This window comes from Carlito syrichta, unplaced genomic scaffold (genome assembly GCF_000164805.1).
Source record: "Carlito syrichta isolate Samal-C Ts95f unplaced genomic scaffold, Tarsius_syrichta-2.0.1 Scaffold305690, whole genome shotgun sequence".
Lineage (NCBI taxonomy): Eukaryota > Metazoa > Chordata > Mammalia > Primates > Tarsiidae > Carlito > Carlito syrichta.
In genome coordinates, this window is record NW_007249786.1 from 141,801 (window position 1) to 160,656 (window position 18,856).

Consider the following 18,856-nt stretch of genomic DNA (forward strand, 5'->3'; position numbering starts at 1 on the left):
GGGCGCAGTGGCTCAAGCCTGTAATTCCAGCACTTTAGGAGTCCGAGGTGAGAGGATTGCCTGAGCAACAGGGGTTCGAGACCAGCCTGAGCAACATGGCGAGGCCTTGTCTCTACAATAAATTTTTTTAAATTAGCCAGGTGTGGTGACTTATGCCTGTAGTTCCAGCTATTTGGAAAGCTGAGGTGGAAGGATCATCTGAGCCCGGCAGGTCGAGGCTGTAGTGGCCCTGAGCGTGCCACTGCACTCCAGCCTGGGCAACAGTGAGACTCTGACTCAAAAAAAAAAAACTTGCCAAAATTTAATCTAATGGCCATACTTAGCTGTAAAAAAAGGATGGGAAATAGAGTTTTCATGCCAGGTGGTGTGCTCAGCTAAAAACTGCAACTCTTTGAGAGAAATAAATAATTGGTAGGCAACTAACAATCTTTGAGGAGACAGAATATACAATTCTCTGAGCTACTACTCTGTCTTTTATCTACTTCTGTTTTATGTAACATTGATATAGATCCTATAAACATAGATTGTCCATATGATTTGATGATTTTAATTATAGGATGGTATAGTTTAAGCATAAATAAGTAGATAAAATACATTGAATCCCCACGTACCCATTATCCTGTTTTAATCAGTTGTCAACTCCTGGCCAAAATCATCTCATTTGTATCCACATCCAGGTTTCCTCACCCCAGATTATTTTGAAGTTAATCTCAGATAGCTTATTTTATGTGAAAATATTTCTGTATGAGTTTTTTAAGTTTTTTATCTGTAAATACTGTTACCACTGTTGTCTTTTCCTGTAGACATGGCTCTTTGGTTACGAACTAACTGATACTATCATGGTCTTCTGTGATGACAAAATCATCTTTATGGCCAGCAAGAAAAAAGTGGAGTTTTTGAAACAAATTGCCAACACTAAGGGCAATGAGAATGCTAATGGAGCCCCTGCCATCACATTGCTAATACGAGAAAAGGTCAGAACTAATAAAGAATGTGTCATAAATGCGAAAGAGTTTAAAAGTGATGAGCAGAAATGCTTTATAGAAATTTTAAAGACTGCAAAGGAAAAGTTGTACTTGATTGCAATTGTAATTACCAAGTTCTGTCACATGTTTATTGATAATTAGGAAGAAACTTCCTTAACCGTTTTCAGTTCTGTGGCAAAACAGATGGGCTATAAAATTCTGCTGAATACTAACTTTATCTTTCCATTCTTGAGGATACTTTGTTTTCATCTGAGTACCTTGTTGGAGCAAATAATTTTAAATATTCTTAAGAAAATTTAGACATACTTGGTCTCCAGTTTTTATCAAATATGATTTTTTTTTGGTCATACTGCCCACGTAACATAAGGACTTTTCCTCAGAATAGTGTTCACCTACGTGTTTGAGTTTCTTTGCTTTTCCTAAAGAAAAAAAATAATCACTCTGGACATGTAGTGCCTGTAGTCCCAACTATTTGGGAGCTGAGGTGGGGAAGATCTTGAGCCCAGGAATTGGAGACAAGCTTGGGCAATATAGCCAGACCCCATCTCTAAAAAGCGTCTTGTCACTTACATGGTGTCACTTTCACATATGCATATAAAACTATCCAGAGAAATGTTGTGCTTAACTTTTGGTATGTTACAATCTGCCCTAAAGAAGTAGATGGGGATGGGGGAGAATTTATTCTTTTCATAGTTTAGAATGTTCCTCTCTGCCTATTACTACTAGAACATAGATGTCTAATTTTAAAACGTTTTTCTTTCCTTATGGCACTTATAGAATGAGAGTAATAAGAGCAGCTTTGATAAAATGATTGAAGCCATTAAAGAAAGCAAGAATGGTAAGAAGATTGGAGTATTCAGCAAAGATAAATTCCCTGGAGAGTTTATGAAGAGCTGGAATGACTGCCTCAACAAAGAGGGCTTTGACAAAGTAAGAATACGCTGGAAAGTAGCGAATTGAGAAGACAAACGTGTGACAGGCTTTTATAACAGATGCATGCAGAACATTTGTTTTGGGAAAACTGTATATTCATTCACGTTTTCATCCCCTTTGGCTGAACAATGTGCCAGTTTTACTTTTTGGTCAGGAAATGGGGCATTCAGGAAATAGTCCAACCACTTTGGAGTTAGAAACCGAGAAAATCTCTTGTCCAAGAAATGTTTTGTTTTCTTCTTTTTGCTCTTTTTCCCTGTCTTCAGCCTTTACTAAACCTCTAGAGGAGAGGTTCTGTTTCAAGTGGTACATTAGCTTACATGTCTCTTACAATACCCGCAGTGATCTGGCAAAGAGCTATTTTAAATGTTAATTTAAGAAGAGAATATTTGAATATTCTGCAAACTACTAATGAATAGTTTGCTAAATGACCAAATAGCATTGCTGATAATATTCAGATCGGGGAGATGTGTTTCTTTAGCATTTCTGTATTTGCATGTTAGAAACTCTTATCACTTTGACTGCAGATAGATATCAGTGCAGTTGTGGCATATACCATTGCTGTAAAGGAGGATGGAGAGCTCAACTTAATGAAGAAAGCAGCCAGCATCACCTCTGAGGTCTTCAACAAATTCTTCAAGGAGAGAGTCATGGAAATAGTTGATGCAGATGAGGTAAATAGAGAGGGGAGAATCTTTTTTCTGTGTCCCTATTGTGCAAATTTTTTGGTGTGTGTTCAGCTTCCTTTAAAATTAAGACTTTGACACTTAAGTTTTGTTTTTGTTTTTGTTTTTAAGTTTATGTCCTTATTCAGCCACAACTTTGGGATATGGCAGGGAAAAGTAATGACTACAGATGTTTTGTGCCGGTGATACCAAGTACTTTGCTAGTTTGGGTAATGAAATGCTTTTTTCCTTTGGTCTCTAGTGACAAGAATCATATGCATTTTGGGGCCATCACTTGTGTCATGGGTATTCGCTTCAAGTCTTACCGTTCCAACCTTGTTCGTACCTTGATGGTTGACTCTTCTCAGGAATTTCAAGAGAGTGTCAGCTCTCTCAAAATAACAATAAACCTGCACTATGAGTTCTTGAGGTTACCTATTATTTTACTTGAAAATCTTTGGAATAACTCAATCCTACATAATATTCTTCAAATTTGCTTTGCATATATACCAGTATATTATCATAAGACTTTTATATCATCCTCCATGATATCAGGATATATGTTGTTTTCAAATGACAATGTCTAAATACCCCTCTTTGCTAGCCTCTAGTAAGTTTACTTTATTTCTGGGTATTCTTACAGAAAGTTCGACATAGCAAACTGGCTGAGTCTGTGGAAAAGGCCATTGAAGAGAAAAAATACCTAGCTGGGGCAGATCCTTCTACTGTGGAAATGTGTTACCCTCCTATCATTCAGAGTGGTGGCAACTATAATCTCAAGTTCAGTGTGGTGAGGTAAGTATGAGAACCTCATAACATAGCAACCAGAGCATTTTGACTTTCAGCCTTTTTTTTTTTTTTTTTTTTTTTTGAGTCAGAGTTTTACTCTGTTGCCCAGACTGGAGTGCAGTTGCATGCTCACAGCCATGACAGCCTTGATCTGCTGGGCTCAGGTAATCCTTCCACCTCAGTCTTCCAAGTAGCTTGGAACTACAGGCGCGTGCACCATGCCTGGCTAATTTTCTGATTTATTGTAGAGATGAGGTTTTGCCAAGTTACCCAGACTGGTCTCGAACATGTGACTCGGGCACGCATCTCACCTTGGCCTCCCAAAGTGCTGGGATTATAGGTGTAAGCCACTGTGCCTATCTTTTTTTTTTTTTGGTATGGATTTATAGGCTACATGTGAAATTTTGTTATAGGTATATAATGCATAGTGATGGTATAAGTCATGGTATTTAGAGTGTCCATCACCCAAACAGAGTACTTTTTTGTTAAGTATATCCACCTAACTCCATCAAACATTGGATCTTTTCCTTCTTTCTTACTATGCGTTTGTACACTTTAACCCATTTCCCTTCATTCTCACATCTCCCCTGACTCACCCTTGCCAGTCTCTATTATCTATATTTCCACCTCCATGTGATCAAGTATTTTAGCTCCCACATAAAAGTAAGACCATGCAATATTTGTCTTTTTGTGCTTGGCTTATTTCACTTAAGATAATGACCTCGGCTGGGCTCAGTGGCTCATCCTGTAATCCCAGCACTTTGGGAGGCCAAGACAAGTGGATTGTCTGAGTCCGTGGGTTCAAGACCAGCCCAGACAACTTGGTGAGACCTCGTCTCTACGATAAAAAATAGCCAGGCGTGGTAGTGCACATATGTAATTCTGGCTACTTGGAAGGCTGAGGCAGAAGGATTGCTGGAATCCAGAAGTTCGATGCTGGGTGGCCGTGAATGTGCGTGCCACTGCACTCCAGCCTGGATGAAGGAATGAGACTCCAACTCAAAAACAAAACAAAACAAAAAGATAATGACCTCTAGTTCCATCTATGTTGCTACAAGTGATATGATTTTATTCTTCTTTTATGACCAAATAGTATTCCATTGTGTATTAGCCTATTTTTTCTTTGACTCATTCCAGAATTCAGAAAATTAGGAGACAGAATAACCATAACTATACCTCCTATATAAGAATGTTACTAATTCTCCCATAATCCCAAGAGTACTGCTAGGCTGGTGACTACAACCGTACCATTAAACTATAATGTATAATTTGATATATGTTTGCATTTTTAGAATACAGCACCTACCTTCTCTCTGAATTTTTATCCTAAAACTTTTGGTCACTAAATTTTACTCCAGAGCTTTTATAAACTGGAATTTTCTTTTTTTTTTTTTTAATATTTATGTCCTTATTCAACCACAACTGGCAGTGAAAAGTAATGACTACAGATGTTTTATGCCAGTGATATCAAGTACTTTGCTAGTTTGGGTAATGAAATCCTTTTTTCTCTTGGTTCTAGTGACAAGAATCATATGCATTTTGGGGCCATCACTTGTGCCATGGGTATTCGCTTCAAGTCTTACTGTTCCAATCTTGTTCGCACCTTGATGGTTGACCCTTCTCAGGAAGTTCAAGAAAATTACAACTTTTTACTCCAGCTTCAAGAGGAGCTGCTAAAAGAATTAAGACATGGTGAGGTACCTTAGAAAAGAAGGTTTGGAAATCATGTAACAAAAATGTCACTAATGTTTTATTTGTATCTCTGAGGCCCTTGTGTTAAAAATAGAATAATATTTACTAATCTAAGTAAATAAAAAGAACCATCCTAGCATTTGGGTCTTAAATCTGTTTTTCTTTCAGGCATTAGTGGTCATTGTGACTTTCACTGATGTTTATAGGATCCTCTTTGAATTGTTAGGCCCTCTATATCCAAATCTTCATGAAATGTATTGGCTTTAGTTTATTCTCCTGTAGTTTAAAAAGTCTGAGAAAAGCCGGGCTTGGTGGCTCAGCCTGTAATCCCATGCCTTTGGGAGGCTGAGGTGAGTGGATTACCTGAGCCCACGGGTTCGAGACCCGCCTGCGCAACTTGGCGAGACCACATCTCTACAATAAATCAACAATTAGCCGGGTGTGGTAGCACGCGCCTATAGTTCCAGCTACTTGGAAGGCTGAGGTGGAAGGATCGCCGGAGCCCAGCAGGTGGAAGCTGCGGTGGCTGGGAGCGGCCACTGCACTCCAGTCTGGGCGACAGAGTGAGACTCCAACTCAAAAAAAAAAAAAAAAAAAAAAGTCTGAGAAAGAGTACCTCTACCACCAGGTCATATAATGTTACTCCTACATTGAAAGGATACCAAGGTTATCAAAAATCTTAATGTGAGAATAGAACTAATAGCAACCCAACTCAGCAAGCAAGAAAGTATCTTAAAAGAAAAGAGTACTTGACTCCTTTTTTGCCTTGTGCTATACATTCTCAGCTTGATAAGTGGAACTTAATGCTTACTCTTTGAAACTACTTCGTAAAACTAGCCAATTGTCCAGAATTATAGACACCTTTCCTCCATGATATCTCTAAGTGAGTCTGTGTATCTTTAAAACTCATATTAGAAATTATAGCCATAGATAGTTTAATGAAAATAATGATCCCTCTGAGACCACCATAGGTAGACTACTCTGGCTTGACATAGCCATTCAGTCTAGCTTCTGAAGAATTAAGACCAGTGTCCTAGGAGTGGTAATTCACTCGTTTAGCAATGGAACAGACCCACCACAAAGGCCGAGACATATTTTTCAAAATGTGTAATAACTTTAATGTAATACCATTTATCATCCACTAAAGTATTTCACTGAGATCAACTGTTGTTCCACAGTTCCCCTGAATCAGTGATTCTCAGTATAATTAAAAATGACTTGGGTAAACTGTTTTTAAAAATGCAGATTTCTAGTCCATGACACTCTGCATTCCTTATAACACTTTGAGGAGACTTAATAGGTGAAAAAAAAATTTTTTTTTTGAGTTGGAGTCTCACTCTGTCGCCCAAGCTGGAGTACAGTGACACACTCATAGCCACCCCAGCATCGACTTGCTGGGCTCCCACGATCCTTCCACCTCAGCCTTCCAAGTAGTTGAAGCTACAGGCATGCGCTACCACGCCCAGCTTATTTTTATTTATTATAGAGACAAAGTCTCGCCAAGTTGCCTGGGCTGGTCTTGAACCCGCAGACTCAGGCAATCCACTCGCCTCGGCCTCCCAAAGTGCTGGGATTATAGACTGAACCACCAAGCCTGGCTAAAAAATTTTGATAATAAAAATGGTTTTTGTTTTTTTTTTTTAATTTCCCTGAATGATATTTTAATGTTGCTTTTCTGTCTTGTTATTAGGTGTGAAGATATGTGATGTGTATAATGCTGTCATGGACATGGTTAAAAAACAAAAGCCAGAGCTTCTGAACAAAATTACCAAAAACCTAGGGTATGCTATGATGTGCATTGTCACTCTGAGTCACTTTTCATAACTATTAATGGGCAAGTCTGATTTCATAGTCTATTTGATTGATTCAGCCAACTTTATGGGTTATGAAACTTAACTGCATGCCAAACTTGTGATATTATCAGGGAAAGTAAGACAGATTGAAGTTCTTATAGATGTTTGGGGTGGAGATTTTTCTAAACCAAGGTATTATTCCAACCAATAGGTGCTCCAGTTTGAAATTACAAATGTTAAGAAATATTACATACTATGTTTCCCTTCTCCTCACATTTGCAAATTACTCTGAGATGTCTTAATTTTTTTTTTAAGTTTTGTTTAATCCAGTGTTTCTCAAATGTATTTGACCATTGGAACACCTAGAAATACCTAATAACATAGGACAAAGGACATTTTGGGAAACAACTTCTAGGCAGTCGCTTTAGATGAAAACTGGTCTGGGCTTCTTTAGAAATATAGCTTCCAGACTTCTCTAATGAACAAGAGGAAATGCATTGACATCTATGCCGAGTGTTATGAATCTGGTTATCAGTGTTCTAGTAAAAAGTACCTCTCTTTTTTTTTGAGTCAGGATCTCATTCTGCCACCCAGGCTGGAGTTCAGTGGCAAAGTCATGACCCATCACAGCCTCAACCTCCTGAGCTCAAGTGATTCTCCTGCCTCAGCCTCCTGAGTAACTAGGACTACAGGCATACACCACCATGCCCAGCTAATTTTTTTTTTTTTGGCCCAAGCTAGCCTCGAATTTGTAGGCTCAAGCAGTACTCTCAACTTGGCCTCTCAAAGTACTGGGATTACAAGTGTGAGTCTCCAAACCCAGCCTTAAAAATTACCTCTCTTTTTTTTTTTTTTGAGTTGGAGTCTCACTCTGTCACCCAGACTGGAGTGCAGTGGCTGCTCCCGGCCACCGCAGCCTCGGCCTGCTGGGCTCCGGCGATCCTTCCACCTCAGCCTTCTGAGTAGCCGGAATTACAGGCATGCGCCACCACGCCCGGCTGATTTTTTTATTTATTGTATAGATGAGGTCTCACTGCCCAGGCGGCTCTCGAACCCGCAGGCTCAGGCAATTCACTCACCTCAGCCTCCCAAATGCGCGGGATTACAGGCTGAGCCACCGAGCCCGGCAAAAAATTACCTCTCTTAATCCAGTTATTACTGTCTTCATAATATGCCCCTTAATGGTAAGTTTTTTTTTTTTTATAGGAACACTAATAACTTGATTTTTATGATAAAAGATTAAAGTTTAAATGCATGTAATTAGCTAAAATAAAGAAGGATTAATGTGATAAATGTCACACGAGATAATTAGGAAGTTATTTTTCCTTTTTTTTTTTTTGAGTTGGAGTCTCACTCTGTTGCCCAGACTAGAGTGCAGTGGCATGCTCCCGGCCACCGCAGCCTCGATCTGCTGCTCGATCTGCTCTGGCGATCCTTCCACCTCAGCCATCTAAGTAGCTGGAACTACAGGCGCGTGCTACCACACCCGGCTAGTTTTTGATTTATTGTAGAGATGAGGTCTCACCAAGTTACCCAGGCTGGTCTCGAACCCACGGGCTCAGGCAATCCAATCAACTCAGCCTCCCAAAGTGCGAGATTACAGGCTGAGCCACTGAGCCCGGCTAGGAAGTTATTTTTCAACATGGGATTATACAACATTTAGAGACTACTGTCTTGGAGTTTTCTTTTTAAACTCACTGTGCTGTACTTGATCCATTTTAGCAATCTTTTAGCCTACTGCTTGCTGATGTGTCTCTGTTTCTTTTCAGATTTGGAATGGGAATTGAATTTCGTGAAGGCTCTCTAGTAATTAATAGTAAAAATCAATACAAACTGAAGAAAGGTAAGTTTTATATGCATGCCATAAGAGAACATTTTTTTTGAGTTGGTGATCTTGCTCTGTTGCCCAGGCGGGAGTGCAGTGACTCACTGTACCCTTAATTACCTGGACTCAGGCAATTCTTCCACATCAGCCTCCCAAGTAGCTAGAAGTAAAGGCTCTGACCACACTCCTAGCTGATTTTTTTTGTAGAGACAAGGTCTTGCTATGTTGCCCAGACTGGTCTTGAACCCCTGGGCTCAAGCCATCCTCCCACCTTGGCTTTCCTGAGTGCTGGGATTATACATGGGAGCCACTGTCCAGCCAGAAATATTTTTTTGGGTAATTTCCTTTAGTTTTATTTCCTTTTTTTATAGGTCTTAACCTCTTTACCCTTTTCACAGCCACAGACTGATCCTCTTTTGCTGTTTTAGGGATGGTTTTCAGCATCAATTTGGGATTTTCAGATCTGACTAACAAGGAGGGGAAAAAAACAGAAGAGAAAACCTATGCCCTGTTCATTGGTGATACAGTGCTTGTGGATGAGGTATGTATTGCCTCTTAAACCTTTGAGTGTTCATAAACTGATTTTTGAAGCATGTTTTAGACCCTATGGTTTTTTTTGTCTTGTTAAATGCTAGCTAAGGGGAGATGTGATGGCCTGATCTAATACAATTTGGAATAGAGATTGTAGCCCAGGTACAGAAAATTATTTAAACCAAGCTGCTTATCTTGTTGTGACTTGAATGTTGATAATGATATTACCAGAAACTAATTCTGATGAACTGATTTTTCTTTTTTTCTGTTTAATGATAGCTTTCACTTGCCATTACAATTCACCAACTTAAGATGTACAATTTAGTGAATTTTATTGTATTCACATTTGTGTAATCATCACCACAATCTTATTTTAGAACATTTTCATTACTTCAGAAAAATCCCTGAGCTCAATTAGCAGTCACACTCCGTTCCCCTTCCCCTCCCCCTTGGTCTTCCAGGCCTAGGGCAACCGCTTAACTACTTTCTCTAAAGATTTGCATATTCTCTGTGGGAGTTTTTCTGTCCTCTCAATAAATTCTGCTTTAAAAAAAGATTTGCTTATTCTGAATAATTTGTATAAATTCAGTTATACCCTATGTGGTCTTTTGTAACTAGCTTCTTTCACTTAGCAGGAACTGATTTTTAATAATGGTGGGAAATATGTTAGCATTTTTATTATAAGCTGAGTGCTTTAATGCATTAACTCACTGAATAATTTCTACACCTTGTGAGGTAGGTACTCTTTTTATCCCCATATACAGATAAATTAAAGACACAGGGAAGTTTAAGTGACTTGCTAAATGTCAGAACTAGAAAGTAACTGAGTAAGGCTTCAAATCAAGCTTGTATTAACCTACCCAATGTTGCTTCACAAATTACGGATCCTGATGAGAAGTTGGAAGGATTAAAAACTACGCTTACTCATTGTCAAAGATTGTAATATTCAGAGCATTGCCCAGATATATACTAGATTAGAAAGTGAAATTCCCTTATTTAAATTAGATGTCTGAATTCTCCTTTTTATTCTAGGATGGTCCAGCCACTGTTCTCACTTCTGTGAAGAAGAAAGTGAAGAATGTGGGGATTTTTCTAAAGGTAGGAAGAAGATAAATCAGTAGTATAGGAAGCTCAGGACAGTGAAGAAGTTAAATAATATTACTGAAATGATTTAAAATTTAATATTTTGATTGTGACTTTTTCTCATAGAATGAAGATGAGGAAGAAGAGGAGGAAGAGAAAGATGAGGCAGAGGACCTTTTGGGAAGAGGTTCTCGGGCCGCCTTACTTACAGAAAGAACACGAGTGAGCTTACTGTTTTCAATTACATTTATTGCATAGCAGACATATGCTTTACATGTGCTGATAACTTGGGTTTTTCATTCACTAGAATGAAATGACTGCAGAAGAGAAACGAAGAGCACATCAGAAAGAACTGGCAGCTCAACTCAATGAAGAAGCAAAGAGACGACTGACTGAACAGAAGGGAGAACAGCAGATTCAGAAGTAAGAGTTTGCATTGAGCAGTGAGATTGACAGTTTTTTGTGACTGCAGAAATTTCTCAAAAATTTTTTTTTTAACCCCACTCCAGAGCTCGCAAATCTAATGTGTCCTATAAAAACCCATCTCTGATGCCTAAGGAACCACATATTCGGGAAATGAAGATCTATATTGATAAGAAATATGAGACTGTAATAATGCCTGTGTTTGGCATTGCAACACCTTTTCACATTGCAACAATCAAGGTACTAACACTCAGTTCATCAGGTTTACTCCAAAGTACTTCTTAAAATATTGATTATACTTGCCATAAATAATCTGCCTTTATTATTGCTCTTTCTGCTCTACCTTCAGAACCCACTCTTTTTACTTTACTAACTTTTCTTTCTTCTTACCTCCTGTGATCATTCTCCTTCCTCTTCTAATTTTTTCTACTTTTTAGAAAGCTAAACTAGGCTAGAAACAAATTTTCCTATCTTTCTTTTAACTTTATTTAAGCATTGTCTAGTTTGTAGTTGTATGCATGAAAACAAAGTACTTTGAGAGCTCAGTAATTCTTTTGGGGAAAAGATATTTGGTTGTATTAAAAGATAAACTAAGCCGGGCTCAGTGGCTCAGCCTGTAATCCCGCGCTTTGGGAGGCTGAGGTGAGTGAATTGCCTGAGCCCGTGGGTTCGAGACCCGCCTGGGCAACTTGGCGAGACCTCATCTCTACAATAAATCAAAAAATTAGCCAGGCATGGTAGCGCGCGCCTGTAGTTCTAGCTACTTGGAAGGCTGAGGTGGAAGGATTGCCAGAGCCCAGCAGGTCGAGGCTGCGGTGGCTGGGAGCAGCTGCTGCACTCCAGTCTGGGTGACAGAGTGAGACTCCAACTCAAAAAAAAAAAGATAAACTGCATGTTTATTAGATTTAAATTAAGATCTACAAGTTAAAGTTTTAAGAACAGCCAATTTATAACTCCTAGCTTAATTTTAGTATCTCTGTAACTACTGATCTTTATCTTGGAAAGAGACCTGTTTATTTTTTGTGCTTTTCCTTTCTTTGAACAGAATATAAGTATGTCCGTGGAAGGAGATTATACTTACTTGCGAATCAACTTCTATTGCCCAGGCAGTGCTCTGGGCAGGAATGAAGGCAACATCTTTCCTAACCCTGAAGCAACTTTTGTCAAGGAAATGTAAGTCTTCAGGAAAACAACCATTCCCAAATCCCTGCTGGCTGGGAGTGAAACATTAGTAACGTTTCACTCTCTTTTCTGTGTTCTTCTCTACCTAATGAATGACAAGGTCTTCCTCAGTGACATTTGTTCAAGATCTCTTTGCTGACTTTGTACTATTTTAAGAATGGACCCTGATTTAGAATCCTCATTAAAATATTTTATACTAGCCAGGCTCGGTGGCTCAGTCTGTAATCCTACCACTTTGTGAGGCCGAGACCAGTGGATTGCCTAAGCCCGCGGGTTCAAGCCCAGCCCAGGCTACTTGGTGAGACCTCATCTCTACGATAAATCAAAAATTAACCAGGCATGGTAGTGCGTGCCTGTAGTTCCAGCTACTTGGAAGGATGAGGCGAAAAGATCACTGGAGCCCAGCAGGTTGACACTGGGGTGGCCATGAGTGTGACATTGCACTCCAGCTTGGGCAACAGAGTGAGACTCCAACTCAAAAGAAGAAAGAATTTTTTACTGATCAGGTGTGGTGGATCACATACCTTTTTGGGAGTCTGAAGCAGAGGATCGTTTAAGCCTAAGAGTTTTAAGTCCAGCCTGGGCAACATAGTGAGACCTCCTCTCTACAAAAAATAAAAAACTTAGCTGGATGTGGTGGCATATGCCTATAGGCCCAGCTACTCACAATACTGACACAGGACAATCACTTGAGCCCAGGAATTGGAGGCTATGATGAGCCATGATTTGTGCCCCTGTACCCCAGTCTGGGTGATAGAGTGAGATCCTGACTCAAAATTTTTTTTTGTACTTACCACACATATTTTGTGGTGTGGAATGGGATAATTTGAGGATATTATGCCAGATTTGAAAACTAAAAATGTGATTTCATTCACTCCAGTGGACTAGCCATTTATAACATTCTTCATTTAAGAGAGAAGAAGGATTTTTTTTTCCCTGTTTTCCAGGCATTCTCTCGCCATTCAATGGCATATTTTTCTCTTAAGAGATATTAAACCAGTTATAATAATTGCTACAGGTTACTTGACCTGATAAGAACTTTCTATGAATGCTTCTTTTCTACAGTACATACCGAGCTTCAAATATGAAGGCACCTGGAGAGCAGACAGTACCAGCCTTAAACCTTCAGAATGCTTTTCGAATTATAAAAGAAGTACAGAAACGTTACAAGACTCGAGAAGCAGAAGAGAAAGAGAAGGAGGTAAGCTCTAACACAGACAAAGCACCTTTGTGCAAAAGGACTTGTTTGTTTTTGGGGGACATGTTAACAATACGTGAAGATTCAAGTTAATTTTCTTTCTGTTTAGGGCATCGTGAAGCAAGACTCACTAGTGATCAATCTAAACCGGAGTAATCCCAAACTGAAAGATCTGTACATTCGCCCAAACATTGCCCAAAAGAGGATGCAAGGATCACTGGAGGCCCATGTCAATGGTATGGATATCTCTCGGGTATCTGGGCTTTGTCTTCAGGGCCACATTTGTAGAAATGACATATCAGATAATAAAGTATGACAAGAAAATGCTGAGAGGGATCTACTTATATTGCTGCATGGCCAGAAGGAGGGGAAAACTTACTTAGTTGTTGCTGCCATTTCCTCTGATTGTGTTCAAATCATCCGGAAGAGACGCTGTACCCTTTGGCTTAGCCTGATGTTACTGCTCAACACTTCATTCTTTCCCCCAGGTTTCCGCTTCACATCTGTCCGAGGAGACAAAGTGGATATTCTGTACAATAACATTAAGCATGCTTTATTCCAGCCCTGTGATGGAGAAATGATTATTGTCTTGCACTTTCACCTGAAGGTATACCTTTCTACTCACCTGGCTATGAGCTTTTGGGCAAAACGCTTAATTATTTCTCTCAGCTTCTTCCCTATAAAATGATTAAAAAAATAAAACCTTTCACGTAAATCATTAAGAGAATTGAATAAAATGTTGTTTATAAAGTCCAGAGTGTGTGGCATCTAGAAGGCACTAATAAGTACTTTGGTGTGACATGTAATGACCAACAAAACATGTAAGATCTCCAAATATCTGTTCTGAAATACAAAGGTTTTTCCTGGTAGAACTTGAGTTGAGAAAGAAATTTTTAAAACAAAGTTTTGCTTTAGACAAAATTATCAACATAACTTCCGAAGTCCCTATACTAGGAATATGTTTTAAAATGTACACTCCTAGCCGGGCTCGGTGGCTCAGCCTGTAATCCTGCACCTTTGGGAGGCCGAGGTGAGTGGATTGCCTGAGCCCGCGGGTTCGAGACCCCCCTGGGCAGCGAGACTTCATCTCTACAAAAAATCAGCCGGGCGTGGTAGTGCATGCCTGTAATTCCGGCTACTGGGAAGGCTGAGGCGGAAGGATCGCCGGAGCCCAGCAGGCGAGGCTGCGGTGGCCGGGAGCAGCCACTGCACTCCAGTCTGGGCGACCGAGTGAGACTCCAACTCAAAAAAAAAAAAATAATGTACACTCCTTCATGATCCTAAGCATCATATCATTATTCGTGATAACACCAGGGATGATTTAATTATTTTTGCATACAATGCTATGGAGGCTCAAATTTGGATCACTGCCATTTCTAACACACAGATATTTTTGTTTTTGTGTTTTGTTTCTTATACCTTTTTTCTATCTGTTGAGTATCCTCTAAGTCTTCTGACTTCTATCTTATTCTTTCTGCTTTATGCTATCAGAATGCCATCATGTTTGGAAAGAAGCGACACACGGATGTGCAGTTCTACACAGAAGTGGGAGAGATAACCACGGACTTGGGGAAACATCAGCATATGCATGACCGAGATGACCTCTATGCTGAGCAGGTCTGTGAAATTTAGTTTTTTATTTGCAGGGTGGTGAAATAGGATGGGGTCCAAATCTGAGCTCTCACGTATTTTATAAACAACCCTGAATCTGTACAGAACAACTTAAGTATCTGCTGAGATGGCATAGTACAGTGGCTTATGGATTAGACTTGGGTGGCAGACTCAGCTCGATGGTTAATGGTATGGTAGCCTTAAATGTGGTGTGTGTATGTATCAGTATCATAGTTATGAGAGTTAAGGACCGTAAAAGCACTTAAGACTTTTTAAGGGGAGGTACTGTTAACAAATAACATGTGACTCTATTTAATATTTTTTCTTCTACAGATGGAACGAGAAATGAGGCACAAACTGAAAACAGCCTTTAAAAATTTCATTGAGAAAGTAGAGGCTCTAACTAAGGAGGAACTGGAATTTGAAGTGCCTTTTAGGGACTTGGGGTAACATATCTAATTTTCTTTTTGGCCTGAAGTTTCGCTGGTCTGCCTTTTTAAAAAATGAGTTATTTCTCCTTTAATAATACTTTGACATATTTTTTTTTCTTATCACTAATAATCTCTGAGACATTTACTTCGTTTTGAAGATTTTTAGTGGTTGGGTAAGTGGCTAAGACTATGAGGCTTCCTCTGGAGAAGAGACTCCAGTGAGTATGCTGGAGACATATTTAGAATGGGGAAAGGGAAGAAGTTTGTCTATTGTGGCAGCAGCAGTTTCTCTTGTGATGATCCCAGTATTATAAGTTTCTTATTCTCTTCCAGATTTAATGGAGCTCCCTATAGGAGTACCTGCCTCCTTCAGCCCACTAGTAGTGCACTGGTAAATGCTACAGAATGGGTGAGTATTTCTTGTTTTAGTAACAAAGTTGTTAGAGAAAAAGAAATGGTAGTGTGTTTTAATCCTAATTTTTCTGATTTTTATTTTTGATATTTATCTTAGATTTAAAGCTCCTTGCTATCTATATGATGACCACTTGTATACCACTTGTATAATCCTGAATTGTACCCTACATCTTTAAAAAAAAAAAAAAAGCTCCTTGAACAAATGATCCCTTTTTTTTTTAAAGATATGAGGTACAATTCAGGATTAGGTATACAAGTGATCATTGTACAGGTAAAGTTTGGGCCTCCCTTTGGTCCTCGCTTTGCCTGGTTTGAGATCAGGTACGCTTATTGATGTTGTGTTCCTCTCCCCGCTTCCTCTCCCCTCCCTTGAACAAATGATACTTGTAAAGTTTCTTTTTTTATTCTTTTGAGACCGGTCTCACTCTTGCCCAGGTTGGAGTGCAGTGGTACAATCCCAGTTCCCTGCAGTCTTGACCTCCTGGGCTCAAGCAATTTTCCCACTTCAACCCTCCCCAGTAGCTTGGACTACAGGCATACACTACCACGCCTGGCTAATTTTTTTAGTTTTTTATTTTTGCAGAGATAGGTTCTTGCTATGTTGCCCAGGCTGATCTTGAACTCCTTAGCTCAAGCAATTCTCCTGCCTTAGCCTCCCAAAATGCAGGGATTACAGTCATGACCCATAGCACCTGACCTAAAGTCTCTTTAAATAGTTTCTTTCTTTAAATAGCCATTCTTTCATATAGTTTCCTCAAATGCATTCTCTTTGAAAGATGATTTCGATCTTGTAGCTCCTTTTACTGTAGCTTTGTAGTATTTGATACTACTTCAGACTTTAAATAAAAAAAGAACTTTAGCCGGGCTCGGTGGCTCAGCCTGTAATCCCGCGCCTTTGGGCGGCTGAGGTGAGTGGATTGCCTGAGCCCGTGGGTTTGAGACCCGCCTGGACAGCAAGACCTCATCTTTACAATAAATCCAAAAATCAGCCGGGCATGGTAGCGCATGCCTGTAATTCCGGCTACTTGGAAGGCTGAGGCGGAAGGATCGCCGGAGCCCAGCAGGTCGAGGCTGCAGTGGCCGGGAGCAGCCACTGCACTCCAATCTGGTCAACAGAGTGAGACTCCAACTCAAAAAAAAGAAAAAAGAACTTTGTTTTTACAGCTTGGTCAGCCTTTGTGTAGTGAGTTAGATTCTGAAAGTATTTGAAATATTAGTGCTTTGGGGGAAATATTTATATGCTGATCTAGTTCCTCCCTCACAGCCACCGTTTGTGGTGACATTGGATGAAGTAGAGCTGATTCACTTTGAGCGGGTCCAGTTTCATCTGAAGAACTTTGATATGGTAATTGTCTACAAGGACTACAGCAAGAAAGTGACGATGATCAATGCCATTCCTGTAGCTTCTCTTGACCCCATTAAGGAGTGGTTGAAGTAAGTAAATCTGACAGTAATCTCCTGCTTTCCCCCATGAACCCTAAATAATAGAATTTAAAAGTGGTATGTTGTACATAAAATTTATTGATGAATAGGAAGCAGGACTGCCTTTGGGTTGAGTATAGACCAGGACTTGAATATTTGGGATCTATTATACTTGGGGCTGTTAACTTTTTTCTGAATACCCAACTATAGTCTGTGAATACTTATAGAAGGAAAATCAAAATCTAGGATTTTTTTTTTTTTTTTTTTGAAAATGGGATTTTGCTGTGTTCCTCTGGCTGGTTTCAAACTCCCAGGCTCAATCCCTGAGTAGCTGGGATTACAGGTATGTGTCACCGTGTCCAGCTCTAAGATCTTTTTTTATTCTATTTGATATACTAGCGGAACCCATAAAACCCTGAAATTTATTTATTAAAAAATTTTGTATTTATTCTTACATGTTTTAACTTCAGTCACCCTCAAAGTACTCTTGATTTGATACAGTTCCCCTATCGAGATGCTTTTTCCACTGCTCAAAACAGTTTTTGAACTTGTCAATTTTGATGCCTTTTAGTGCTTCTGCCATTTTTTGTTTCACCTCTTCCACATCAGCAAAACATTTCCCACTGAAACCTTTTTTCATCCAGTTCAGGGCAAAATCAGGTGAATAGGGAGAGTGTGGCACCAGAGTCATGCCATTTTTGGTAAAAACCTGCTAGACACTCAGTGCAGTTTAGGCAGGTGCACTCATAAATCACCCATCATGAAATGGACAAATGTATTGAAAGAATCTACAAAAAAATTCACTGAAGCTGAATTGCAGCCTCTCTCAACAATGCTGGCTGGTATACTGATGCTGATGGGTTCCTAGAACACTTACCTAGCAGGGGAAGCCTGTAAGTACAAGGACCCACCCTCCGAAAAATAATTGTGGGTTTTTTTTTTTTCAGGGAGAGGTCCTCCCTTATACATATAAAAAGATCTATTTACCAAAAGCAGTTGACAGGCCGGGCGTAGTGGCTCAAGCCTGTAAACCCAGCACTTTGGGAGACTGAGGCAAAAAGATTGCCTGAGCCCACAGATTCAAGACCAGCTGGGCAGCTTGGTGAGACCTCGTCTTCTACAATAAATCAAAAAATTAGCAGGGAGTGGTGGTACACACTTGTAGTACCAGCTACTTGGAAGGCTGAAGCAAAAGGATCTCCTGAGCCCAGCAGGTTGAGGCTGCAGAAGCATGCCACTTCACTCCAGCCTAGGCGACAGAGTAAGATGCCAACTCAAAAAAAAAAAAAGTTGGCTTCTTTCTTACTAATTTTTTATTTTTACTAAAAGATAAGATGGATTTTTTTTTTTGACATTCGTATACTCTCACTTAAGCTAAAAATATTTCTCACAGAAGTACCAGAGCCCCTATGAACAGGGAGATGTCACTTCCTAGATGTAAAGGGTGATGCTTGGAAAGCCATGAGTATAGTTTGCTCTTCCCTTCACCACCTCTCCATTATCTGGAAGGGGGAAGAGACTATAAATATAAAGCTCCTTTTTCCCCCCCTTTTTTTAGCCCAGGCTGGAGGGCACTGGGATGCTCACAGCCATGACCTGCTGGACTCAGGCAGTCCTTCTGCCTCAGCCTTCCAGGTTACTGGAACTACATGCGTGCACCACCATAGCCAACTTACTTTTTAATTTATTGTAGAGACTAGGTTTCGCCAAGTTGCCCAGGCTGGTCTCGAACTCCTGGGCCCAGGCAGTCTTCTCACCTCTACTTCCCAAAGTGTTAGGATTATAGGCATGAGCCATTATGCCTGGCTGTAAATTTCCTCTTAGGAAATGGGTTGTTGGCTTATAAATAAACTGAGAAAAACAGAAATGTATGTTTTG

The 18,856-nt window shown here is 39.8% G+C and overlaps 1 protein-coding gene across 1 annotated transcript in view; it reads left to right on the forward strand.

Moving 5' to 3' along the window:
- Nucleotides 1–18,856, forward strand: part of SUPT16H (SPT16 homolog, facilitates chromatin remodeling subunit) — a 41,249-nt gene that overhangs the window by 13,373 nt on the left and 9,020 nt on the right. The window contains exons 3-22 of the mRNA XM_008062396.2: nucleotides 804–974; nucleotides 1,764–1,916; nucleotides 2,447–2,593; nucleotides 3,228–3,379; nucleotides 4,893–5,065; nucleotides 6,756–6,846; nucleotides 8,628–8,701; nucleotides 9,112–9,224; nucleotides 10,247–10,312; nucleotides 10,424–10,519; nucleotides 10,605–10,720; nucleotides 10,807–10,960; nucleotides 11,766–11,893; nucleotides 12,968–13,103; nucleotides 13,210–13,336; nucleotides 13,589–13,707; nucleotides 14,592–14,717; nucleotides 15,045–15,157; nucleotides 15,476–15,551; nucleotides 16,821–16,990. Coding sequence (XP_008060587.1) covers nucleotides 804–974; nucleotides 1,764–1,916; nucleotides 2,447–2,593; nucleotides 3,228–3,379; nucleotides 4,893–5,065; nucleotides 6,756–6,846; nucleotides 8,628–8,701; nucleotides 9,112–9,224; nucleotides 10,247–10,312; nucleotides 10,424–10,519; nucleotides 10,605–10,720; nucleotides 10,807–10,960; nucleotides 11,766–11,893; nucleotides 12,968–13,103; nucleotides 13,210–13,336; nucleotides 13,589–13,707; nucleotides 14,592–14,717; nucleotides 15,045–15,157; nucleotides 15,476–15,551; nucleotides 16,821–16,990 — 2,501 coding nt within the window. The remainder of the gene's footprint in view (nucleotides 1–803; nucleotides 975–1,763; nucleotides 1,917–2,446; nucleotides 2,594–3,227; nucleotides 3,380–4,892; nucleotides 5,066–6,755; nucleotides 6,847–8,627; nucleotides 8,702–9,111; nucleotides 9,225–10,246; nucleotides 10,313–10,423; nucleotides 10,520–10,604; nucleotides 10,721–10,806; nucleotides 10,961–11,765; nucleotides 11,894–12,967; nucleotides 13,104–13,209; nucleotides 13,337–13,588; nucleotides 13,708–14,591; nucleotides 14,718–15,044; nucleotides 15,158–15,475; nucleotides 15,552–16,820; nucleotides 16,991–18,856) is intronic.